This window comes from Cheilinus undulatus, linkage group 23, assembly GCF_018320785.1.
Source record: "Cheilinus undulatus linkage group 23, ASM1832078v1, whole genome shotgun sequence".
Classification (NCBI taxonomy): Eukaryota; Metazoa; Chordata; class Actinopteri; order Labriformes; family Labridae; genus Cheilinus; species Cheilinus undulatus.
Genome location: NC_054887.1, coordinates 7503656 through 7525211, shown reverse-complemented (window position 1 = coordinate 7525211; position 21556 = coordinate 7503656). Strand labels below are relative to the sequence as shown.

At 40.2% G+C, this 21556-nt stretch overlaps 1 protein-coding gene across 1 annotated transcript in view; it reads right to left on the bottom strand.

Annotated features, from left to right (window-relative positions):
- pdzrn4 (PDZ domain containing ring finger 4) overlaps nucleotides 1-19850 on the bottom strand; it is a 74456-nt gene extending 54606 nt beyond the window's left edge. The window contains exon 1 of the mRNA XM_041780971.1: nucleotides 19782-19850. Within this exon, the coding sequence (XP_041636905.1) occupies nucleotides 19782-19850 (69 nt within the window). The remainder of the gene's footprint in view (nucleotides 1-19781) is intronic.
- Between the last annotated feature and the right edge of the window lie 1706 nt (nucleotides 19851-21556).

Genomic DNA, 21556 nt, shown 5'->3' with positions numbered 1-21556 from the left:
TCCCTCCATCCTGAGGGCATTTCCCATATCAACACAAGGCTTATGGTTACACCCCACACTAGACACAATAACCCCCCCTCCCAACACTACCACCACCAGTAGCAGCCCACTGTACAGATGGTTTAGTGTCATTCTATCCGCAACTGTACTCAATGCCAGGCGCTGAGTGGGCCCTAATGACTCCAAAACCCAAGTTGGTTAAGTTGGAATTAGACACCAGTGCTGTTCTGTAACCTAATCTCCTTTTAGACCACCTGGACCAAGCATCCAACCAGAGGGTTCGAAACCACCTTGGCACAACAGTTGATGAGTTTTGAGCATTTAGCATCAAGCTAACGGCCTTTTTGAGCCTGGGCAGTAAATGTGGCGATGAATTTATCAGCATCATCTCTGACATTGCAGAAAACCGACTGATAATGTGTCGCTTTATTCCTCGAATTAGTGCCAAAAATGAGAATTTATGATTGTAAATTCTTGGCACACATAAAAAGAAGCACAGAAAAGGTGGTTGTTTCCTTTTCAACCACAGCAGATTTGTTTTCAAATGAGAACAGCACCTTTGCTGCCAAAAACATCCTCTGAAGTTCTGGCTTAGAGAAATTTTATGCAAATTTAAAGGCTTTTATGTCTAAAAAGTTGTGTTTTAGCAATTTTCCCCAGCAACTGCAAAATATCCAGGGGGATTTTTGTGTGTATGTGTGCAGTTTTGCACCATCAACATATCCATAACAGCTCCAGATGGTTGGTCCTTACATCTGTCTAACCTGACGAAACAAAGCCTGCAGCGTGCGGCCATGAGGGCTATTATTGGGTTATTCTGGCACAAGGTTGCCTTCAAACCATATTACAGTCACAGGCTGACAATGCACACTGAGACCAGACAACATTAGCGGCTTTATTCGACACATGAAAGACAGAAAGTGCCTGTTTTCTTCCCGTGAAAATCCCGTGACATTCTGAGGGCGGGGTCACGCCAAATGAGTCAGGAAGACAGACGGTGACAAACAGGAGGGAAAGACAGACAGGAGCAGCGGCATGGAACGGGAAGGAAAGAGTGTTTGTCGGCTGATAAGTGGCAGGAGGAAGAGGAGGAAGGTGAGACTTTGTGTTAAGGAAAATAGAGGGATTTAAAGGATTTATTGATTGAATATGTCATCTTCTTGCTCTGGTTTTCTCCCATCATGCTTTACCTCTCCTCTATCTCTCCTTTTTCCTGATTTTCCAACCTCCTATCATCTTGGCCAGGCCACTTTGCCATTTGGCGAGTATGGTAATGAGCCACAGGCTGATAACAACTGATAAGTCCTCTTGTCGGGTGCTAAAAGCATGAATGACATTTTTACGCAGTCGTAAAAAAGGGAAAACAAGCCATAAAGCTGATGAATGGACAGACCTTGTGTGAACGTACACAGTATGTGCAAATAGGCATCTCCTAACGCTGCCAGTGGAGTTGTGTAAATGCCTTCTTTGCCTCGTCTGGAAAGGAGGCAGGAGGAGGGGGTGAGGAGTGTCACACTGCCCACAAAAAGAGCTTTCATCCTGGGCTTATCAGAGCCAACGCAGGGGGAGATCGCTGGCCAGTGAAGCGAGGCTGCGACTGTTGGTTCCTCCCCTTCACACCCGGACTGGTATTCCCCCTGACTTTGTGATCTACCGTACACACACGACACTCCGTTAAGTGGAAAAAATAAGTGCCGGTCCTCCCCTTAATCACCTGGTGTCAGAGTGTCACAATCACAAAAATCACACCTTTGTAATTTTTCATCTGAACTGCATTACATGATATAGATTAAGCTATCTCTATTCCTAGAAGCAATTATAAAATAAAGATGATTCTAAGTCAAATCCACATCAACAATATGTCACACATGTGCTTTAATTAAAGATATAATATGTATAATTTCTGCACTGAAATATCAATATTGACTTCAAAAGTGACCTTTCCTATGTAACATCTATTTTTTAATTGGAAGTCTTACATTAACTCAAATATTTCCTAAGTTTTCAAAGAGGACAAAGAAGTTCTCAAATTTTAGAACTGTAACAGGTGTGGCGGCCGCCATAGGTCACCCAAACTCACCTCCTTAAAGTGCGTTTCTCCTAAACTGACATGCCTGAAAAATTGTTTAATGTGTCCTTTGCATGGGCATGAAAGTTGACTGGATGAATGTTTTATTTGTCCTATTACTGGCGAATCAGAGCAACAAAATACAGTGAGGTAGCAGGCGTGCACAGTTTCGGCAGGCCGACGTAACTTGTTGGTGGATAAAACTCATGCCAAGGCCTGTCAGAACAGTTGCAAAAATATCTTCCCTGCCAAGAGAAGCTTTCAGTTTTACTCTTTGTTCTTACAAAGAAATGAGGTCCAGATCTGACAAAGTTGCCGCTAGAACTACATCCAAGCTAATCGCTAGACTGGCAGCAACCACTGCTATTGCTTTCCATTAACAAAACCCCCAGCAGCTACTGCCTCTTTCTCCTCAAGTGATGCTGATTAGTACGGTCAACTTTCAGACCCGGGACAGTCCATTCAAACTGGAGCTTTGCAAGATGGCTCAAACCTGGAATCTGGTTTTCAAGGATATATTACGCCCTCATTATGAGAAATTTTCTACCCCTGCCAGCCTTGGGTTGCGGCAATCCTTAGCCTTCATGCCTAAAACTTCTGCACATGACTATATATATCAAGGTTAAGGTGATGCCTGGGGCCCAACATACTCAAGGGGACCCACCATGAGTCTGGAACATTTTTAATGAAGCCACAAAGTAAATCAACTACAAGACTGTCTACCTTTCCGCTCTGCTCTTGGCTCTGCTTGACTCAGCATCTCTTTTGGCGTCATTACAATAAAAGAAGGTTCTTGGCACATGATTCTATGTCACAGTGGAGAAGTCCAGATGGGGGCAAGAAATAATTTCTGCAAAGGTTTGTGCTGTTAATGGCTATGCCAATCAGTCAAACTCTGGAAAAAAAAAACTGTCCTAAGCTTCTTTTTTGTCAAGAAAGAATTTATTATGAAAAAAAGGTGGCAGACATGGATTAGAAGCCTCCTTCTTAAGACTACAAGCGATGTCAGATATTGCTCACGTAAGGTCTGCAAGCAGGTTGGTTTCATTCAGTGCAGTTTGTCTTGGTTTGGCACCATACTTTGATTTCCATACAGCCTTGCACATTGTGATGAGGGATCTGTCTCTTTTCAGAAGATCTGGATCATTTGGCTCAGCTCAGTAATAACAGCCAGTCGATTGGTTCCACACAGCTCTTCATTTGGGTTTTTGAATGTGTATCAAAAAAATCAACAAAAAAGAAGGAAATGAAACTGGTACTCAAACATAGTACAAGACTATTGTGTCTCTTCTTCTGACCAGACATGTAGCTGGTCTACAAGACTGAGTAATATGTGATACTGATCACTTCGAGGGCAGGTAAACATGTTAACATGAGGGAAAAATCACTATTTTGTAAAGTGTACGGTAGGGCTTGTACCTAATGTATATTTTATAATAATTGTAGTGTGCAGAGCTTTAGTGTGCTAACTCACCTATGCCACTATTGATTATTAAGTTCTTCACTTCCTGCCCCTCATCTGACACTCACACATCATCATGATCAGCAGATCTATTGGTATTAGCATTAGCTTAAATGGCTGGTTACTAATTTATAAATATGAAGGTACTCTCTCATATTGATTTAAAAGGATTTTCCGATCACTTCCAGATCATGTCCATTTTTTATTGGGTGTTACCTTTGTGTGGGCCTGTCCTCCAGAGACAGATGCTGTGCCACATGTCCAGCCTGTTAGACAGCATGAAGGGGGCCAGACAGACACCCCTTCACCCCGCCACCACCTATGGTGTCCACGGAGCGACACACGGAGCAGAGGAAGCTGTGGTCAGACCCACACAGCCGTCACATCCATATGGCCACCTCAGACATGGAGCTTTGTCCACATAAGGAAAGGACATTTTTCGCTATCATTGGGAGGATTGAGGCTTTATCTTGCCTGATGGAGAGGTGTTGAAGTAGAAAATAAAGCTTTAGAAGCAGTTATCTGGAAACTACAGCAAAACACAGCGGGGTCACCTGTATTATCTTCTCTCCACTTGTCCTGTTTGCTTTTCTCTCTGTCCATCTCACTCTCTCTGAGAGGATTTTGAGCTTTTTCTGACACTATCGACTGACATGACCTTTCCATTTCCTCGTGCATTTTTTGGCTGAACAAGTTGTCTTCCTGTCTGTGTGGTTCATTGGCTTTGACCTTTCCACCTGTGAGTGTAATCCCTCTTGACAAGTCTCTCTTGTGAACACACAGAGAGAAATAAGACCACGCTGTGTAAAAGAAAAGTTTAACAACCGAGCTTTTCAAACCTTAAGGTTCAAAATAATTCTCCTAAAAGTGTTAATGTAGCATTATGGAAATGATCTCTGCAGCCGTACACACATCATCTGGTGTCTTCCATCATGGTTATAGTTGCTCGTTGGAGCACAGCATGGCGATAATGCCGAATGATTTAGAGGTGCATATGGCCTCGTCGACGGCACTGCGGGTTGCACGTCTTCTGGTTGCCCGCCAAAAGAGAAAGCACATGAAATGGATGATTTTTCAGCATCGGGTTTAGACCTTATCTTGGTGTTACTGTATGTGTTTTATTGGTGCTACAAATATAACCTGAGGTACACTTTCGTCATACATTTTACCATTTTAATGCATTTTGGCTGGGCGTATGACTACCGTGTCTAACATGAATCAGTGCTAGACATCATATACAATGTGATGGTTTGATAGAGTGTTTTTATTAATAATGATTTCCCATTTTACACAAGGCATCATTTGCATGTGATGCACTGCAAAAATTATGCTTTTTAGCCTGTTTTGACCTAAAATTGACTAAATTATGGAAGGCTTTTTTTAACTGTCTATAGGGGTCATACAGTCTATCTTCCTTCAAGGACGCTCAAAGAGCCACTATCTTCAAACACAGGCCGAATACTCTTGTGGCTAAAGTTGGCTTCACACGTTAGGATTTTAAAATCATAACTAATTTTTTCAGAGTGAGAGACCCCAACCATGACTACAATTTATCACTGATTTTACAGTTTTATTGGTATAGTGTGTGGTGTAGAATGACAGAATCAACACAGCACACTCACTACCAGATTGTGTTCAAGGACTACCAGAGTCTTGGCCTGGTCCCAACACTCAAGACGTCAAATCTTGCACTGTCAAACCTGACCTTAGAGAGAAGAAGCTAAAATGGTTCGCTGTTAGCTGCATGCTAAGTCCACTGCATTTGTAATTGTCCTGCTCTTCTCCTTTTTCAGCTTGTCTGTGGTTTATTTTCCAGTACATGTGGGTAAAAACTTGTATTGTTGCAACAAATCAGCAAGTTGCTCTTTTCATCCATCTAACTTTATGCTTCACGTTTATTATCATTGCCATTGGCTGTTCTTGTTTTACATCCTACTTCACTCAGCTTGCTTCCTGTTTATCTATTGCTCTGTTCAATGCTGCATGATTGGGCAAGGTAATCTTTCTGGGGCCCATGGAGGTCAATAAAATCATGGTCCATTGTAAAGTTAAAGTTGGTATCCATATTTTCTATTTAATCTGAAAAATGACCACTCTTGTCAAAGAAAAAAGTATCGTTTTTTATTCAGTTGCACAGTAAATAGCCTTGTTAAAAATGTAAATCTCCTTTTGTTAATAAAACAGAGTTTAAATGGGTTGAAAATGGCTAAAATGGGGTAATAATGGCATATAATGGTGGACAAAGTGGTGAAATTTGATTTTAAAAGTAGCAGAAATGGGTAAGAAGTGGCAAAAATTAGATGAAAGAGGCAAACAATAAACAAAAAAATGGCAAATATGGGTTGAAGTGGCAAAAACAGGCATAAATAGTGGTAAAATGGGATTAAAAAGTGGCTGAAATGGCTTTCAATTGGCTATAAGGGTGGAAATTTGATGAAAATGAGATGAAAAAGGATATAAACTGGCAAAAAGGGTTAACTCAGACAGACAAAAATTTTCTAACAAAAAAATAATATTTTTTTGGAAGGCAACTTGCGACCCTCTTTCAGCGTCTCAGGACCCCCCCGTCTTTAGGAACCACTGGCCTAAAGTAGGGGGAAATCCTTTTGAGGACCCAGCTGTGTGGGAGGCCATAAATGTTGGCAAAAACACAGTCCATTAAAAAAACAAAAGCTATCACAATCAATTTTTTAGCCTAAATATTTGCCATTATTATAAAAGAATTAAATGTTCACACTTTATTTATTGTTGTTTTAGTCAAATGTAGCCTGTCCCAAAATGCTGACCCCTTTCCCCTGACACAGAATGAGGCTTTTTGCTAATGCTAATTATGTGAACAGGCCCATTGAACCAAAGCATGTGGCTAGCAATGCCAGACTTCACTGGAGGTATACCAGAAAAGAAAGAATAGGAAAGCAACCTGACACGGCAGATAGACTGTTTCACATATCCATTGCATAGGATTAATCTCACATCCATCTGGGCAACAGCCCATAGAGTTCTGTCCATCACAGCCATTACTTCATTCAGTGCCAATCAGAGCAATGAAGGCTATGATGGAGGGGGCAAGCACAGCTCTGGAACTTGACACAGTAACTATCGTTGTTGATTATAAGCTCGGAGTAAAAACATCTGCCATGAAAAGCTTTCAGTGCAATTCTTTGCTCTACTTTTAATAAAGAAATGTGGTCCAGTTTGGAAAAAACTGTATCTACATTCAAGCAAACTGCTGCCCTAGTCACCATTGTTTACTGGCTTGCAGTACAACTAAACCACGATCTGGATCTGCCTGATGACGGGTATGGAATCTAGCCAATCCATTAGCTTTAGCTAGGAGACTAACGTTGCAACCCTTCTGATCCAGAATGCATGCACTGATATTATAAATCATATCTGGGGAGGGCCCATTCATTGAGCTGCTCAGGGGCCCTGTTATTTCTGGGGGCGGTCCTGGTCTTGAAGCATCAGTATTGACTACAAGACCAAAGTTTGGATCCTGCAAAATCAAGTCAAGTTTGTGCTTGTATGGTTTTGGTTGGAAGACTTATGCATGGGTTTTCAATATGAATGCCAAGATTGAAATGGTATGTAATATGCTTGGATCAAATCCCTTGGACGAGGGATATTATGAAAACACCATCTAGTATCTACACTCATCAATGACCCCAACCTGTCCAAACTGCATCCAGCATGCTTTTGTTTGATTCAAGCCTCTGTCATTTGGGAATTCTTCCTTTAACAACAGTGGAACACCAAGAAAGCTATCCAGGGAGGATCTACATATAAAAATCAATGCTATTGTATACAGTAGATTTAAGGTGTCAGGCATTGTTGTGTTGCAATAAAATGTTGCATTCAGGACAAAATAAAAGGACAAAATACATTGCTGCTCCGAGGCGCTGGAGGGCCAGAGGCTGAGGAGACAATTTAACACAGCCACAAGGAAAATACATGGACTAGCAATCACTACAGCCAGGAAGGAGCCCCGGGGTGTGACTGCACACACACAAAATCACAAATGAAATGTTGAATGTAAATAGTCTGATGAGAGTCATAAATCTCTGTGTGGCCACTGGGCAGCTGGGGTCGGTCACTCCTGTCACAACAGTGCAGCTGTGTGAACAGAGATAGGCTCCGTGGTGGTGCTGGTGGTGTTTGGGAGACGCTGAGGCGGGCCTGCAGGCTCAGAAAGTGAAATTGGCGCCTGAAACGCTCCGTTACTTTTTCAAAATGCTGAACAGGTTGGTTCTAAACACTATCTATCTATTTAGGCAGGGGAAATTACAACCCTGACTCTAAATAGCTGCCATCCATTCTGAAAGTGTCACTTCCCCAACGATGCGAGGCATTTAACATTTTTTAAATGAATAATTTTCAATACCACCAGGAACACAACAGACAATGCTTCTGTGTTAAAAATGGTTCTACAGGCTTGGTGACAAAATATCCACTAGCAAGGCTAGAGGGGGGACTACTGTCGCTGGTAGGGATGTCCCAATCAAGGTGAGTATATGCAAAGCTCTTATCCCAGTCTTCATAATGTCAGAGATTTGTTGAACACAGCTGCAAGATATCCGTGCCATGCATTAATGTTGTTGGGCGTTGTGTCCATATGCATATGAAAATTTTGATTAAACAGAGTACAGATGGTGTTTTCTGACCACCAGTCATCTGATCTCATATTATTGATTTATAATTAAATGAAATTTAAATGAGAGTTTAGCCGAATGGGGAAATAAACCCCTGGGAATATCCTTACCACAACAGTGTTTGTCATTCCTGATGTGAAAACTCAGGCCTGATGTTTGACAAAGAGCAGCTATTTTGTACTCGGCCCAAAACCTGGCTGAATTTGCGTAGTCTAATCTGGCCTTTAGCTACAAAGCTAGTGTAGCTTAAGGTCACCAAGCAGCTATCTGAGCTTCCTAGGTGGTTCCTAGGTTCCAATGTGAGCTTTAGAAGAAGTAGCTAAAGCTAACACAACTACGTAGAAAATGTAGCTACACAGCCAACATAGTTAAACCCACAAATTCCCCACAAAGCGCTACATAGCTAAATAAGCTTGAGCAATGTGAGCTTTAGGAGATGTGGGTAAAGCTAACATAGCTAAGCAAATTTGTGAGCTTAGCTTAAGCTATGTTAGCTATGTTATCTATTTAGCTATGTTAGCTACATAGCTAAAATAGCCTGAGCTAAGCTCACAAAGCAGCTTTGTGGCTTAAAAAAGCTTTAGGAACATGAGCTTTAGCAAACAAAGTTAAAGCTTCAGTGGCTATGTAGCTAAATAAGCTTGAGCAATGTGTTAGAGGATAGCTATAGTTAAAGTTAACATAGCTACATAGATAACATAGCTACATAGCTAACATAGCCAAAGCTAAGCTCACAAAGCTGCTATATAGCTAGCTTAATAAGCTTAAGCAATGTGAGATTTGGAAGATGTAGTTAAGGTTAACACAGCTACATAGATAACATAGTTAAGGATAAGCTCACAAAGCGGCCTCATAGATAAATAAGCTTGAGCAAAATGAGCTTTAGAAGATGTAGTTAAAGCTAATGTAGCTATGTAGATAACAGCGCTACATAGCTAACATAGTTAAAACTAATCTCACAAAGCAGCTATCTATGTAACTAAATAAACTTAGTGAGTGAGCTTCAGTAAAAGCAGTTAAAGCTTCAGTGGCTATGTAGCTAAATAAGCTTGAGCAATGTGAGCGTTAGAGGATATAGTTAAAGTTAACATAGCTACATAGATAACATAGTTACATAGCTAACATAGCCAAAGCTAAGCTCACAAAGCTGCTATGTAGCTAGTTTAATAAACTTAAGCAATGTGGGATTTGGAAGATGTAGTTAAGGTCAACATAGCTACATAGATAACATAGCTAAGGCTAGGCTCACAAAGCAGCCTCATAGATAAATTAGCTTGAGCAACATGAGCTTTAGAAAATATAGTTAAAGCTAACATTGCTATGTAGATAAAATAGCTACATAGCTTACATAGCAAACACTAATCTCACAAAGTAGCTATGTAACTAATAAGCTTTAGTGAGTGAGCTTTAGCAAAGGTAGTTAAATATCAGTGGCTAAGTTGCTAGCATAGCAATTCAGCTAATGTAGCTAAAGGTCACAGGGTGGCTACATAATCTATGTTGGTATGTTTTCTACATAGCTAGGTTATTTCAGCTAAAGGTCACATTGCTAAAGCTAACTCAGCTACATTGGCTTATGTAGTACCATGTGTATATAGCTGGCATAGCTATGGTGGCTTTAGCTAAAGCTAGTGAAGATAAAGCGAGCCCCAGATTAGACTCTTGATCATTCTCTACTTTGTTAACGGCAGGTTTCTTACTCTTTAATGTTTGCAATGTGGTAATTTCATGAATGTTAACGGGCAGACATAATTTCTATGAATAAAGCTGATTTTTTTTTAAATATCCAAAACCTTGCACCAGCAATAATTACAGCTCTTCCTTTGTTCTTTGCTAATCTAAAAAAAATTGTGTTTTTCCAGCAGCAAAAATGAATTGATTTCCTGTTTAAAATGCTAATATATAACACTGCTCAATGAAGCCAAATATAAAGCTAAACAAAAAGTATCAGGTGCATAAACCTGTGTACTTGCTGATACCAGTACCCATATTTTCAGCAGCATCGGATGTATTTCCGATACTGGTATCATAATTGGAACAACTCCAGTTATAGCCAGTAAACACCAGGCCAAGACTGGTCAATCCTAAAAGCAGCCGAAGATTCACTTCTTAGTCTCTGAGCTTTGGTGTTAATTTCATCAGCACTGGCAAAGATAAGTCAGCAGGGCAAAGATGTTGATTTGAATAAAAATGGTTAGTCTGACTTTACCAAAGCAATATGAAAAAAACTGAAATGACTGAGCACATAAATTCACCTTGGAATTATTGATTTAACTACAAAATATTTCCACTACCATAAAGTCTAGCATTAAAGTAGCCATAGGACTATTATTATGACATTTATCATGTCATCAACTGACTTATGAAGGGGCAGAGATGCCTGTTTGATCAGTGGATGGTAAAAATGGTAAACAAAAGCAGCTGTGGAAGTCATTAACTGTCATTTTTCAAATGTCTCAATAGTTTAACTATCAGCGTGGTAAAAACACAAGAGTAAGACACAAAAAGAATAAATCACCATAGTATTAGGAGACAAAGAGAGGCTGTTATATCCCTGCTTAACCATCGGTATCAGCATCCTTTGGTTTTACTCCTCTATAATGAGAGGGTGGTACCGTTGTGTAGCACTGCTGGAAGTGAAGCAGAACAAAAACACTTTAAAAATCTGACTGTTTGCCAAAGTGCAATAAGAGAAAGAAGGCAGAGGGGAGCAGAGACTAATGAAGGTTATGTAGAATGAGAATTTATGAAACGGAGAAGGAGCTCAAATGAGTCTTGAGTGATAAAGGAGAGAAAGAGACGGCGGGATTGTCGGAGAGTCTCTCCGGATTTGCAGAATCCCCTCAGCCACCAGTTTGGGGACAAAGTCACGCTGACACACTTACTGCCTGGTGAGCTCACTTTCTCTCCCTCTCCCACTCTTTCTCTCTTTTTTTCCACTCCGGTAATGAGAACTGTAGGTGTTCGCTGACTGTCAGATACACACCACAGAGCATTTAACAGTGAGCTCACACTCACACACTCACAATATTCTTGGACGCCTGCCACAGTCGTAGGACACCTAGTGTGGTGAAGAAATGGGAGCAAAGCATAAGGTTCATTTTTATCTCAGCTCCTGCCAACTTCTATGCAAATATCAGGCTTCATAAAACACTCACAGCTCTGAACGTGCTCGGCAAAAACAAGATTTCCTGAGCTATAGCTGCTTTCTGTCTTATTCCTTTAGTCTAGTCGTCTTTAATATTAACCAGAAACATGTACAGAATTTATTAAAGCCAGCAGTGTCATAACTTAGACTTTCACTCTCAAAGGAAAGTCAAAGCCCATGCCTAGAGCTGTCTGACAAGAGCATTACTACTGTCAATGTGCTGGAGCTTTAGCTGTTAGCTTTGTTAGCAAGTAAGGTTAATGGTATGGTAAGAAAGCTGTAAGCATGAAAATCGTCCAAGTACCACTGGTTTCCTAATGCCATTTTGGTTTGCATGTTAACAAGACTGTCTGAAAGGCATGTCTCACATGAATCTAGAGCACTGGTTCCTGACCTGGGGTCTGGGTCCCCCTTGGAGGGGACGCCAAAGATCTCAGGGGCGTGAGGCTTTATTTGCTCTAAAGCTGTCAAACAAGATTTGCACATATTGACTAAAACCATGATAAAACAGCTGTGAAGTAGATTACATAAATGACTTTTGGCAGGAAAAACACACAAAAACAAATGTTTTTTTTTTTTTGAAAAATACAGAGTTTTATCAAAAACTTCAAATTGTTGTTGATTTTTGACATGTAGGAGAGGCTCCAAGGAAAAAAAGTAAGGAAAGGAAAGTAAGGATCTAGAAAATAAGAGGCTCGTCTGTTTTTTCTGCAAAGACAGATAGAAAAATGCGAAATAGAGAGCCACATTTACCCTTTTGTAGCAGATATGCAGCCTATCAGCTTTCCTGAATTAAAAGAAACATCTTTATAGAGTCAGGAATGGACTTTGAATCTCTTTTGTAATAATCCAGGTCAATAAATTTCATGACTTGGGTATTTAACAATTATTAAAACTATTGCATTTATGGCCATTTTAAAGGTAGATTCCCTACAGTTCCATATGATAAGATACACTATATTGCCAAAAGTATTCACTCACCCACCCAAATAATTGAAATCAGATGTTCCAATCACTTCCATGGTCACAGGTGGTTAAAATCAAGCACCTAGGCATGCAGACTGTGTCTACAAACATTTGTGAAAGAATGGGTCGCTCTCAGGAGCTCAGTGAATTCCTGTGTGGTACTGTGATAGGATGCCACCTGTGCAACAAGTCCAGTCGTGAAATTTTCATTGCTCCTAAATATTCCACAGTCAACTGTCAGTGGTATTATAAAAAAGTGGAAACGACTAGGAATGATAGCAGCTCAGCCAGGAAGTGGTAGGCCACGTAAAGTGACAGAGTGGGGTCAGCGGATGCTGAGGTGCATAGTGCGCAGAGGTCGCCAACTTTCTGCACAGTCAATCGCTAAAAACCTCTAAACTTCATGTGGCCTTCAGATTAGCTCAAGAACAGTGAGTAGAGAGCTTCATGGAATGGGTTTCAATGGCCAAGCAGCTGCATCCACTTCACTTCTGTGGAGTGGCGAATCGCGGTTCTCCATCTGGCAATCTGATGGATGAGTCTGGGTTTGGTGGTTGCCAGGAGAACGTTGCTTGTCTGACTGCATTGTGCCAAGTGTAAAGTTTGGTGGAGGGGGGATTATGGTGTGGGCTTGTTTTCCATGAGCTGGGCTTGGCCCCTTAGTTCCAGTGAAAGGAACTCTGAATGCATACCAAGAGATTTTGGACAATTCCATGCTCCCAACTTTGTGGGAACAGTTTGGGGATGGCCCCTTCCTGTTCCAACATGACTGTGCACCAGTGCACAAAGCAAGGTCCATAAAGACATGGATGAGAGAGTTTGGTGTGGATCAACTTGACTGGACTGCACAGAGTCCTGACCTTAACCCAGTAGAACACCTTTGGGATGAATTAGAGCGGAGACTGAGAGCTAGGCCTTCTCGTCCAACATCAGTGTGTGACCTCACAAATGCACTTCGCAGAGAATGGTCAAAAATTCCCATAAACACACTCTGAAACCTTGTGAAGAGCCTTCCCAGAAGAGTTGAAGCTCAGAGGTGATTGGTCAGTCACATTCATTACAGGCCTATCAGAGCAACAAGACAAATGAGGTACTACACATGTACAGCTGCGGTAGTAACCTGAGCTCAACAGTCTAACCATGTCTTAGTTTCCGAATGATGGAGCTTACTGGTGTATAAAACTCGTGCCAAGGCCCATTGAGAAGAAGTTGAAAAAAAAGATCTTTGCTCTTGTTTTAATAAAGAAATGTGGTCCAGTTCTGATAAAACTGCTGCTATAATCGCTACACCAGTAGCAGCCATTGTATATACCGGCTTCTAGTACAACTAAAACCCACCTGATTGGTCAGATCCGTTTTCACACTGGGCATTATCATTCCAGATTAAAACTTTACAAGGTGGATCTGATAACAGACGTGGAATCTGGACAATCAATCTGCTTTGCGAGGTTATGGAGAGGCACTGATTGTAACAATCAGGGCTGAAACAAACAGTGATGTGCTTATCCAGTGCTGATACTGATACCAATGTTTTTTTCCTTACTTCTTTCAGTGTAAGACTCCCATTTTTCCAATGTTTAACCATGAAAACATGTCAGAGTTTGTCCAGCAGGCTGCACCATTTCCCCAGTAGTTCATCTCTTCTCTTAACTTGCTGCTAAGTCTGCTAAATGCCAACATAAATTTGATATAACATAGCTTCTACACATCTACTGACATCTGTTTATGGTCCACTTTATTTGCTGATGGTTGCTGTGCATCCCTGCAACAGACTTTTAATTTTCTTTGTGTTAAATCAAACATTTCCCACTGAGGGCCTTATAATGAAATATATAAGGATAATGGGGCCTCTTTCATCCTAGGATATTAACATTAGTACCAATGTAATGTATTTTAAGATATGCTTAGTGACTGAGCATGCTTAAATGACTTGTTAATAACTTACAAGGCAATTAGCTAATCATTTTAAGAATTCTGAGGAGGCCAGTCAGACCTCAGAGGGCTCTGGTCAGCTCTGGCCTTCACTGGCTCCGCCCCCAAGATCGCTATTGATAAATCTTTGCCATTATGGTTGCCAGTGTGTTTACTATTTACAGTTTTGTTTCAGTGTAGTTCTAAAAAGCCACATTAATTAATTCTTCTTGTCAAAATGTTTGTTTACAGAACTAGCATGGTAGTCCTGCCCACCAAAACTATAACGTACAATACAATCAAGCACAAGCTTGATTTTCTAATGTGGGCTGTATTCAGTTTATTTTGGGAATTTACTGTGGGCCAAAAAAAAAAAAAAAAAAAGACCTTGGGCCATAGTTTGGACACGCCTGTCTTACATAAAAGCTTCCATTTCTATCGTATTTAAAACTCAATTAAAAAGCCAGAATGGTACCAAACATAGAGCCCTATAGGAGCTGAAAGGCTGGCTCCTATTAAGAGCTATGATTCCCATCATTACAAGCAAGGCTGATCGGTTATAAATGAAGCTGTGCTTTTTGCTTACTGGTGAACTTCTGCAGCCAGGGCCAGTACTTGAAGCAACCACACTACCAGTCCAGCTTAATTAAAGACATCCCAGACCACTTCCACATGCAGTCTAAGCTATGCAGGAGCTGCAGTATCGCATTGGGGAGCATCCACACCTGGCGTTTATTAAGACTAACACTCGGTATCTGAAATGGAAGTTAATTCATGTTAATGCAAAGTCCAAACAGGGTCTCTGTGCTTAGTATAGCTAACTGCTTGATTGCTACAATTTTACTGTAGTGATATCAACCTTCCTGCAAGACTTTCATTAAGTAAATGACTGTCTCAATATGACTATTTTCTTGGAAAAATTACATATGCCATTTAAATAAACCCTGCTTTTACCTTTTTTTATGCCTTTCGCAAGATATGTAAGGTTAATTTGCTTGGTTTGTTAACAAACACTACTTGCTCCTTTGTTTAAGCGAGTTTCTCTCAACAGTACAAAGCAGACATGACCTCCCAGGGCTTTCTTTAACTGACATGGTTAATTTTCTTGCTCTCCACCCTGGCATCCACCATCTCATTAAAGCACCAGGCGTTTAATATAATGAGCTTGAGCCTGCAGTGCTGTGAATAAAGTGAATAAAAGGATCTAGCTGCGATGATGAAGGTAGGGCCGTGATAACATTATACAGCCAAGAAAACATGCAGTTGTTCCATTTACATTAAATAACTGACAACAACTTTAACATGGTTGTGACTGGATCAGCATCTTTAAGCATTTCTTTGCATAATGTTGATTTTGTGTACAGTTAAAGCACCACCAAAGTGCTCATTCTCATGACACTGTATCCAGCGTCTGTAACAGTGGAAGGCTCTAAATGATGAATGAACCTTGCTGCTGCTTGGCTTGTATTCACTGGTACTGTACTTCACAACACAGAAGATCCAACTCACGTGTTTCACAAACACCTCCACATACAAACATATCAATGCTGGAAAAAACATTCACTATGCTTTACATATATTCCTAGCACTTTACTGTAAATTCAAGGTTGTTTAACTAATTCACCATGTTAAAATACAGTGTGGTAGTATCTGCTCCATACTTGATATCTTACTTTTAGCACATTTGTCACACTTAAATGTGCCAGATCATCAAACAAATTCCAATATTAGGCAAAGATAACTATAGTAAATACAAAATGCAGGCTTTAAATAATTGGTTGCAAAGCCATTTCTAAAGTTTTGAGATGCGAACGAACCATGGTGAGCACCATTATCCACAAATGGAGAAAACTTGGAACATTGTTGAACCTTCCCAGGAGTGGCCAGCCTACAACATTACTCTGAACGAGCTAATTGACAACTCATGGAGGTCAAAAAAGGACCCAGAACAACATCTAAAGACCTACACTCTAGCAAACCATGGTGGGAGACATTATCCACAAATGTAGAAAACTTGGAGCATTGTTCAACCATCCCAGGGGTGGCCAGCATACAAAATGACTCACATCAAGCGAATCAACAACTGATCCAGCAGGTCACAAATGAATCCAGAACAACATCCATAGGCCTGCATTCCAGGGAACCATAGAGAGAGCCATTACCCACAGTTGTAGAAAACTTGGAGCATTGTTGACCCTTTCCAGGGGTGGCCAGCATACCAAATGACTCACATTAACAACTGATTCAGGAGGTCCCAAATGAAACCAGAGCAACATATACAGGCCTGCATTCCAGGGAACCATAGTGAGAGCCATTACCCACAAATGGAGAAAGTGTTGTTGAACTCTTAGCTGGGTGGCCAGCTTACCAAAATGACTCCAAGAGTGCATCAAGGAGTCATCCAGGAGGTCCCAAAAGAACTCAGAACAACATTTAAAGACCTGCACCCCAGGCCAACCTTGGTGAGAGCCATTACCCACACAAGGAGAATACTTGGAACATTGTTGAACCTTCCCAAGGATGGCAAGCCTACAACATTACTCCAATTAAGCAAATCAACAACTCATCCAGGAGCTTAAAAATGGATCCTGAACAACATTAAAGACCTGCACTCTAGGGAACAATAATGAGAGCCTTTACCAACAAATGAAGAAAACTTGGAACATGGTTGAAACTTTCCCAGGAGTGACCAGCCTATCAACGACTCATCCAGGAGGTCACATAAGAACCCAGAGCAACATTTAAAGACCTGCACCCCAAGCTAACCTTTGCGAGAACCATAACCCACACAAGAAGAAAACTTGGAGCATTGTTGAACCCTTCCAGGAGTGGCCAACCAACCAAAATTACACTGAGGGTGCATCGACGACTCATCGAGGAGGTCTCAAAAGAACCCAGAACAGCATTTAAAGGGCTGGGTAGGTTTGGATGGCTTTTTCCCTTAACAAAAAAAAAATCATCATTTAAAAACTGAATTTTGTATTTACTCAGGTTATCTTTGTCCCATATTAGAATTTTTTCTGATGATCTGTAACATTTAGGTGACAAATATGCCAAAAATAAGAAACCAGAAAGGGGGCAAATTTATCCCAGTTCTGTTTTACTCATGGACCTTAAAATTCTCTAAAAGAGTTGACATGGTTTCCTCTATACCATAAAGATTGGCATTTCTCACTCTCTTTTTAAAAACATCACGCTAATTCTCACTTCCTACCTAATCAACACATTCCAGCCAAGCCCACAAGATGGCAAGTTATACATTCACAGAATTTCACTGCTTAAATATGATAATTCATGGAGATAATAATGAGGTCGTGAGGCTTTTGGCAGTGATATGATGGGGAAAAGCTATTTTACATGCAGAAATGTTATGAATATGAGGACGAAAGTTCATGAAACACTATGTTTTCAAAAAGCACGTTAAGCATGACAGCACAAGTGTGAAAACTGTCATATCAGGTCAAAGTAAGAGGGGGAAAAAGTCCAGTTCTGACAAACAACAGAGGAGCACAAAAAGCAGAACACATTTGCTGCTTGTTCTTTGAACTGTGTTGCTTCTAGACAGTCGCAGGCAGAGGAGATGTGATGAATTCCCCCGGAGCCAACGCGGGAAAAAGAGCTGAACTTGTTCTCACATCTCCTGCTGCTGAAGAGAAATAACTAGCTGCTCTCACTTTGATGGAATACACACATACACTAACACGCTGGCTCTCTGCCTGTCTGCTTGAGAGTAAGTCAGTCTTCCTTACGTTCTATCCTCCACTCACTTCTGGTTTTAATCTACCTGTGTCTTCTTTAACCTAATGAGACCTGAGCTTTTGTTTGGAGTGCTTTTTTAGTTACTCCTACCTATATGGGACTAGAAGGACCTGATAAGTTTAAAAGCTCAGCCATGTCTGTGAACAGGAAGTAGTTTTGACCAAAAATGATGTCCATTAATCTCTTGAAGGTCTTGTTACTGCAGAAAATATACACAGGATTGGGTGTAGAGCACCTGTTTTGGCTCTTCGTCAGCCTGTTGGTCAGTTGTTGAGTGTTTTCAGTCAGTAAGAAATAGTGTGACTCATTGAGAGAGGGATGGACCACAAGGACTTGTTAAGGCCAAGCAAGAACAAAATTTCCACTAAAAGTTGGAAATTTCCAAATTCTCACAAATTCCCCTAAATTTCAAAGAAATGAGTCCTGTGAAAGTTCTTAACTATATTTTTAAATTATCCCATAAATAGTACCCCCGAATTTCCTCAAATATTCCCCAAATGTTTCAGTGAAACTTAATCATAAAGCCAAAATGTACTAAAAAAAAGTAAAACTTTAAGCCCCCCCAAATTGTCTGTATAAAACATGTACAAATAAATATGTGGGAAAACATCTAAACTCCTTTTACAGTTTTAACAAATTCTTGAAAATTCCAAAGGACTCCTCACCTCCACCACATAACAAAACCTCCCAAAAACAACTTACAAATGAATTTCTAAATTAATACTCAAAAATAAAATCAGCCCCCCCCCCTTTTCCTCTAATAAAAAATACAATTAAATTCCCCCAAAAAACAATATATTTACCAAATTTCCATGAAAATGCCTGAAAAATTCCAAACAAATTCACAAAAATTCCCATAAAAATGTCCAGATTTTTTCAAAGAAAATTTCAACTGGAGCTTCCAGGAAAACTCTTCGATATATATATAAAAAAATCACCTAAAATTTCCATCCAAAAAAATAAATTCAAGCCAACATGAAATTTAATTCTACCCAAAATTCAAATCAAATTTCTCCAAATTACCAATGAATTCCCCAAATGTACTTGAATATTCCTGAAAAATCCAAACAAATTCACAAGAACTGCAAACAAATTTCCCAAATTCCCATGAAAATGCAAAGCATTCAAAGCAAATTCTCCCAAAAAAATTCTATGGAAATGTATCCCCAAGATTTCAAAGGACACATCTGACAAAATTCCCAATCAAAGCCCCCCAAATTTATAAATAATTCCTGAGTAAATACCTTAAAATTCAAAGCACCCCCCTATTCAAATCAAATCCCCCAAAATTATTAATAACTCTCCCAAATTTTCATGAAAATGCCTGAAAAATTCCTCCCAAAAAAATCCAAGCCCCCCCAACAAAAGAAAAATCAAATCAAATTCCTAAAAATTACCAACACATTTCAACTCTCAAATCAACTCTCCAAAGTATGACAACATATCACCAAACTTTCCATGAAAACACTTTAAAATTTCCAAGTCAAAATATTCAAACAAATTTCCCCAAACTGCTATGGAATTTTCTGAAAATTACATGGCAAATTTTACCAGAATTCCCAGCAAATGTCTTTAACTTTAATGGACATTCTGGACAATTATCTCATCTTATCTAATTCTGGCAGCAGAAATAATTACTGTTGTAAGAAAGGCAAATGTTCTCATAAGAGCATGCAGGGTCTCAGGAGGTTAAAATGACTCCAACTTTGCCAAACCTTCCTCACACTGACCTCCAGGAAATCTAATTATTTCCACTCCTACCATCATTATCCTGTGCTGTCATTAAGCCCCATCACCCCCCCTGTAAGTCTCACTTACCTGTGCGATCTCATACAGCAGTTTGTAGTGTTCCTCCCGTTTCTGCAAGGTGCACAAATTGCAGCCCATTCTAGTTGTCAGGGAAACAGTGCAGAGAGCCCGCTGGAGTGGGTGTGCAGTCTGTGGCGTGTGTGGGAGCTTCCCCCCGGGGCGAGACACACTCGGGCTCTTCTTCCTGGCGCTCCCCCACACCTCTTTCTCATCCGTGTATCCTCACAGATCCCCTCTGTCGCTGCAAGGTGCAGGAAACACACATGCAGAGTGTATCAGTTCACAGTTCCTTCAGTTTGGGAGTGGGTGTGTTTTATGGGGAGTGGATGAGTGTTTCCTTCTTTCCTGTCACTCCTTCCCTTGATTCTCACTTGCATGCCTACATACACTCTTCCTCTGATCCACTCACTGTTCTCCACCACCTCCTCTCCTCATGTGAGCGCGGAGCTCGTTTGCACACACTCTTTTGGCTCATGGAGACACACCTCCTCCTGTGGCAGGCTGGCTACACATGCCTGCTCCTACTCCGGCTCATGAATACACAGCTTCCCCATTGGCTGTTAAAGGGAAGGGGGCTGGGAGAAGAGGGAGGAGACTATGGCTTATCTTGGGCAGATTCAGTTTCTGGACACCAGTGTTGGTGCATGCAGGGTAAAAGGAACAACTGCTAAAACTTCAATAGGCTGGCTGCAGACCCAAGATCTCAGGAGACCCCTCTCAAAGACTGTTAATCTGAGATGCTACATCTGTTTACATGCTAAAACTGTCAAAACAGAATTAGACTTAACTTTAAGTTTGGTTAGGTTTGGTTAAAAGTTAAAAACCTGATCACAAAAAAATTAATAATTTCATAATAAACATTTTGTTTACATAAAAACATCATTCATGAAACCATTCTAATGTAGCTCATTAGCTGTGTAAGCTACATAGATAATGTGGTCAACATAGCTAAAGCTAAAGCTCACAAAGCTCATGAATATCTATACTAACGGAGCTACAAGGCTAACTTTAGCTACATAAACTAAATAGATAATGTAGCTATGTAGCTAAAGATAAAGCTCATGAATCTATTCTATCAAAACTGCAAGCTAAGTGAAATTATTTAAGCCAGGTTGGTAATATAATAATATAGCTGATGTAGCTTAAGCTAAAGCTCATGAAGCTCATGGAAATCTGTACTAATGAAGCTATGAAACTAACTTAAGCTACATAATCTACATAGATAATGTTGCTGACGTAGCTAAAGATAAAGCTCATGGAAATCTATTCTATCAAAACTACAAGCTAAGTTTAATTATTTAAGCCAAGTTGGTAGTATAGCTACATAGCTAATGTAGCTAAAGCCAAAGCTCATGAAGCCCATGGAAATCTGTACTAATGAAGCTATGAAAGTAACTTCAGCTACATAAGCTACATAGCTAATTCTGCTAATGTAGCTAAGGCTAAAGCTCACAAAGTTCTTGGATATCTCTTCTAATGTAGATACAAGGCTAACTTTAGCTACATAAACTAAATAGCTAATGTAGCAAAAGCCAAATCTCATGAAGCCCATGGAAATCTGTACTAATGAAGCTAGGAAACTAACTTCAGCTACATAAGCTACATAGCTAATTCTGCTAATGTAGCTAAAGCTAAAGCTCACAAAGTTCATGGATATCTCTACTAATGAAGATATAAGGCTAACTACAGCTACATAAACTAAATAGCAAATGTAGCAAAAGCTAATGCTCATGAGGCTCATGGAAATCTGCACTAATGAATCTATGAAACTAACTTCAGCTATG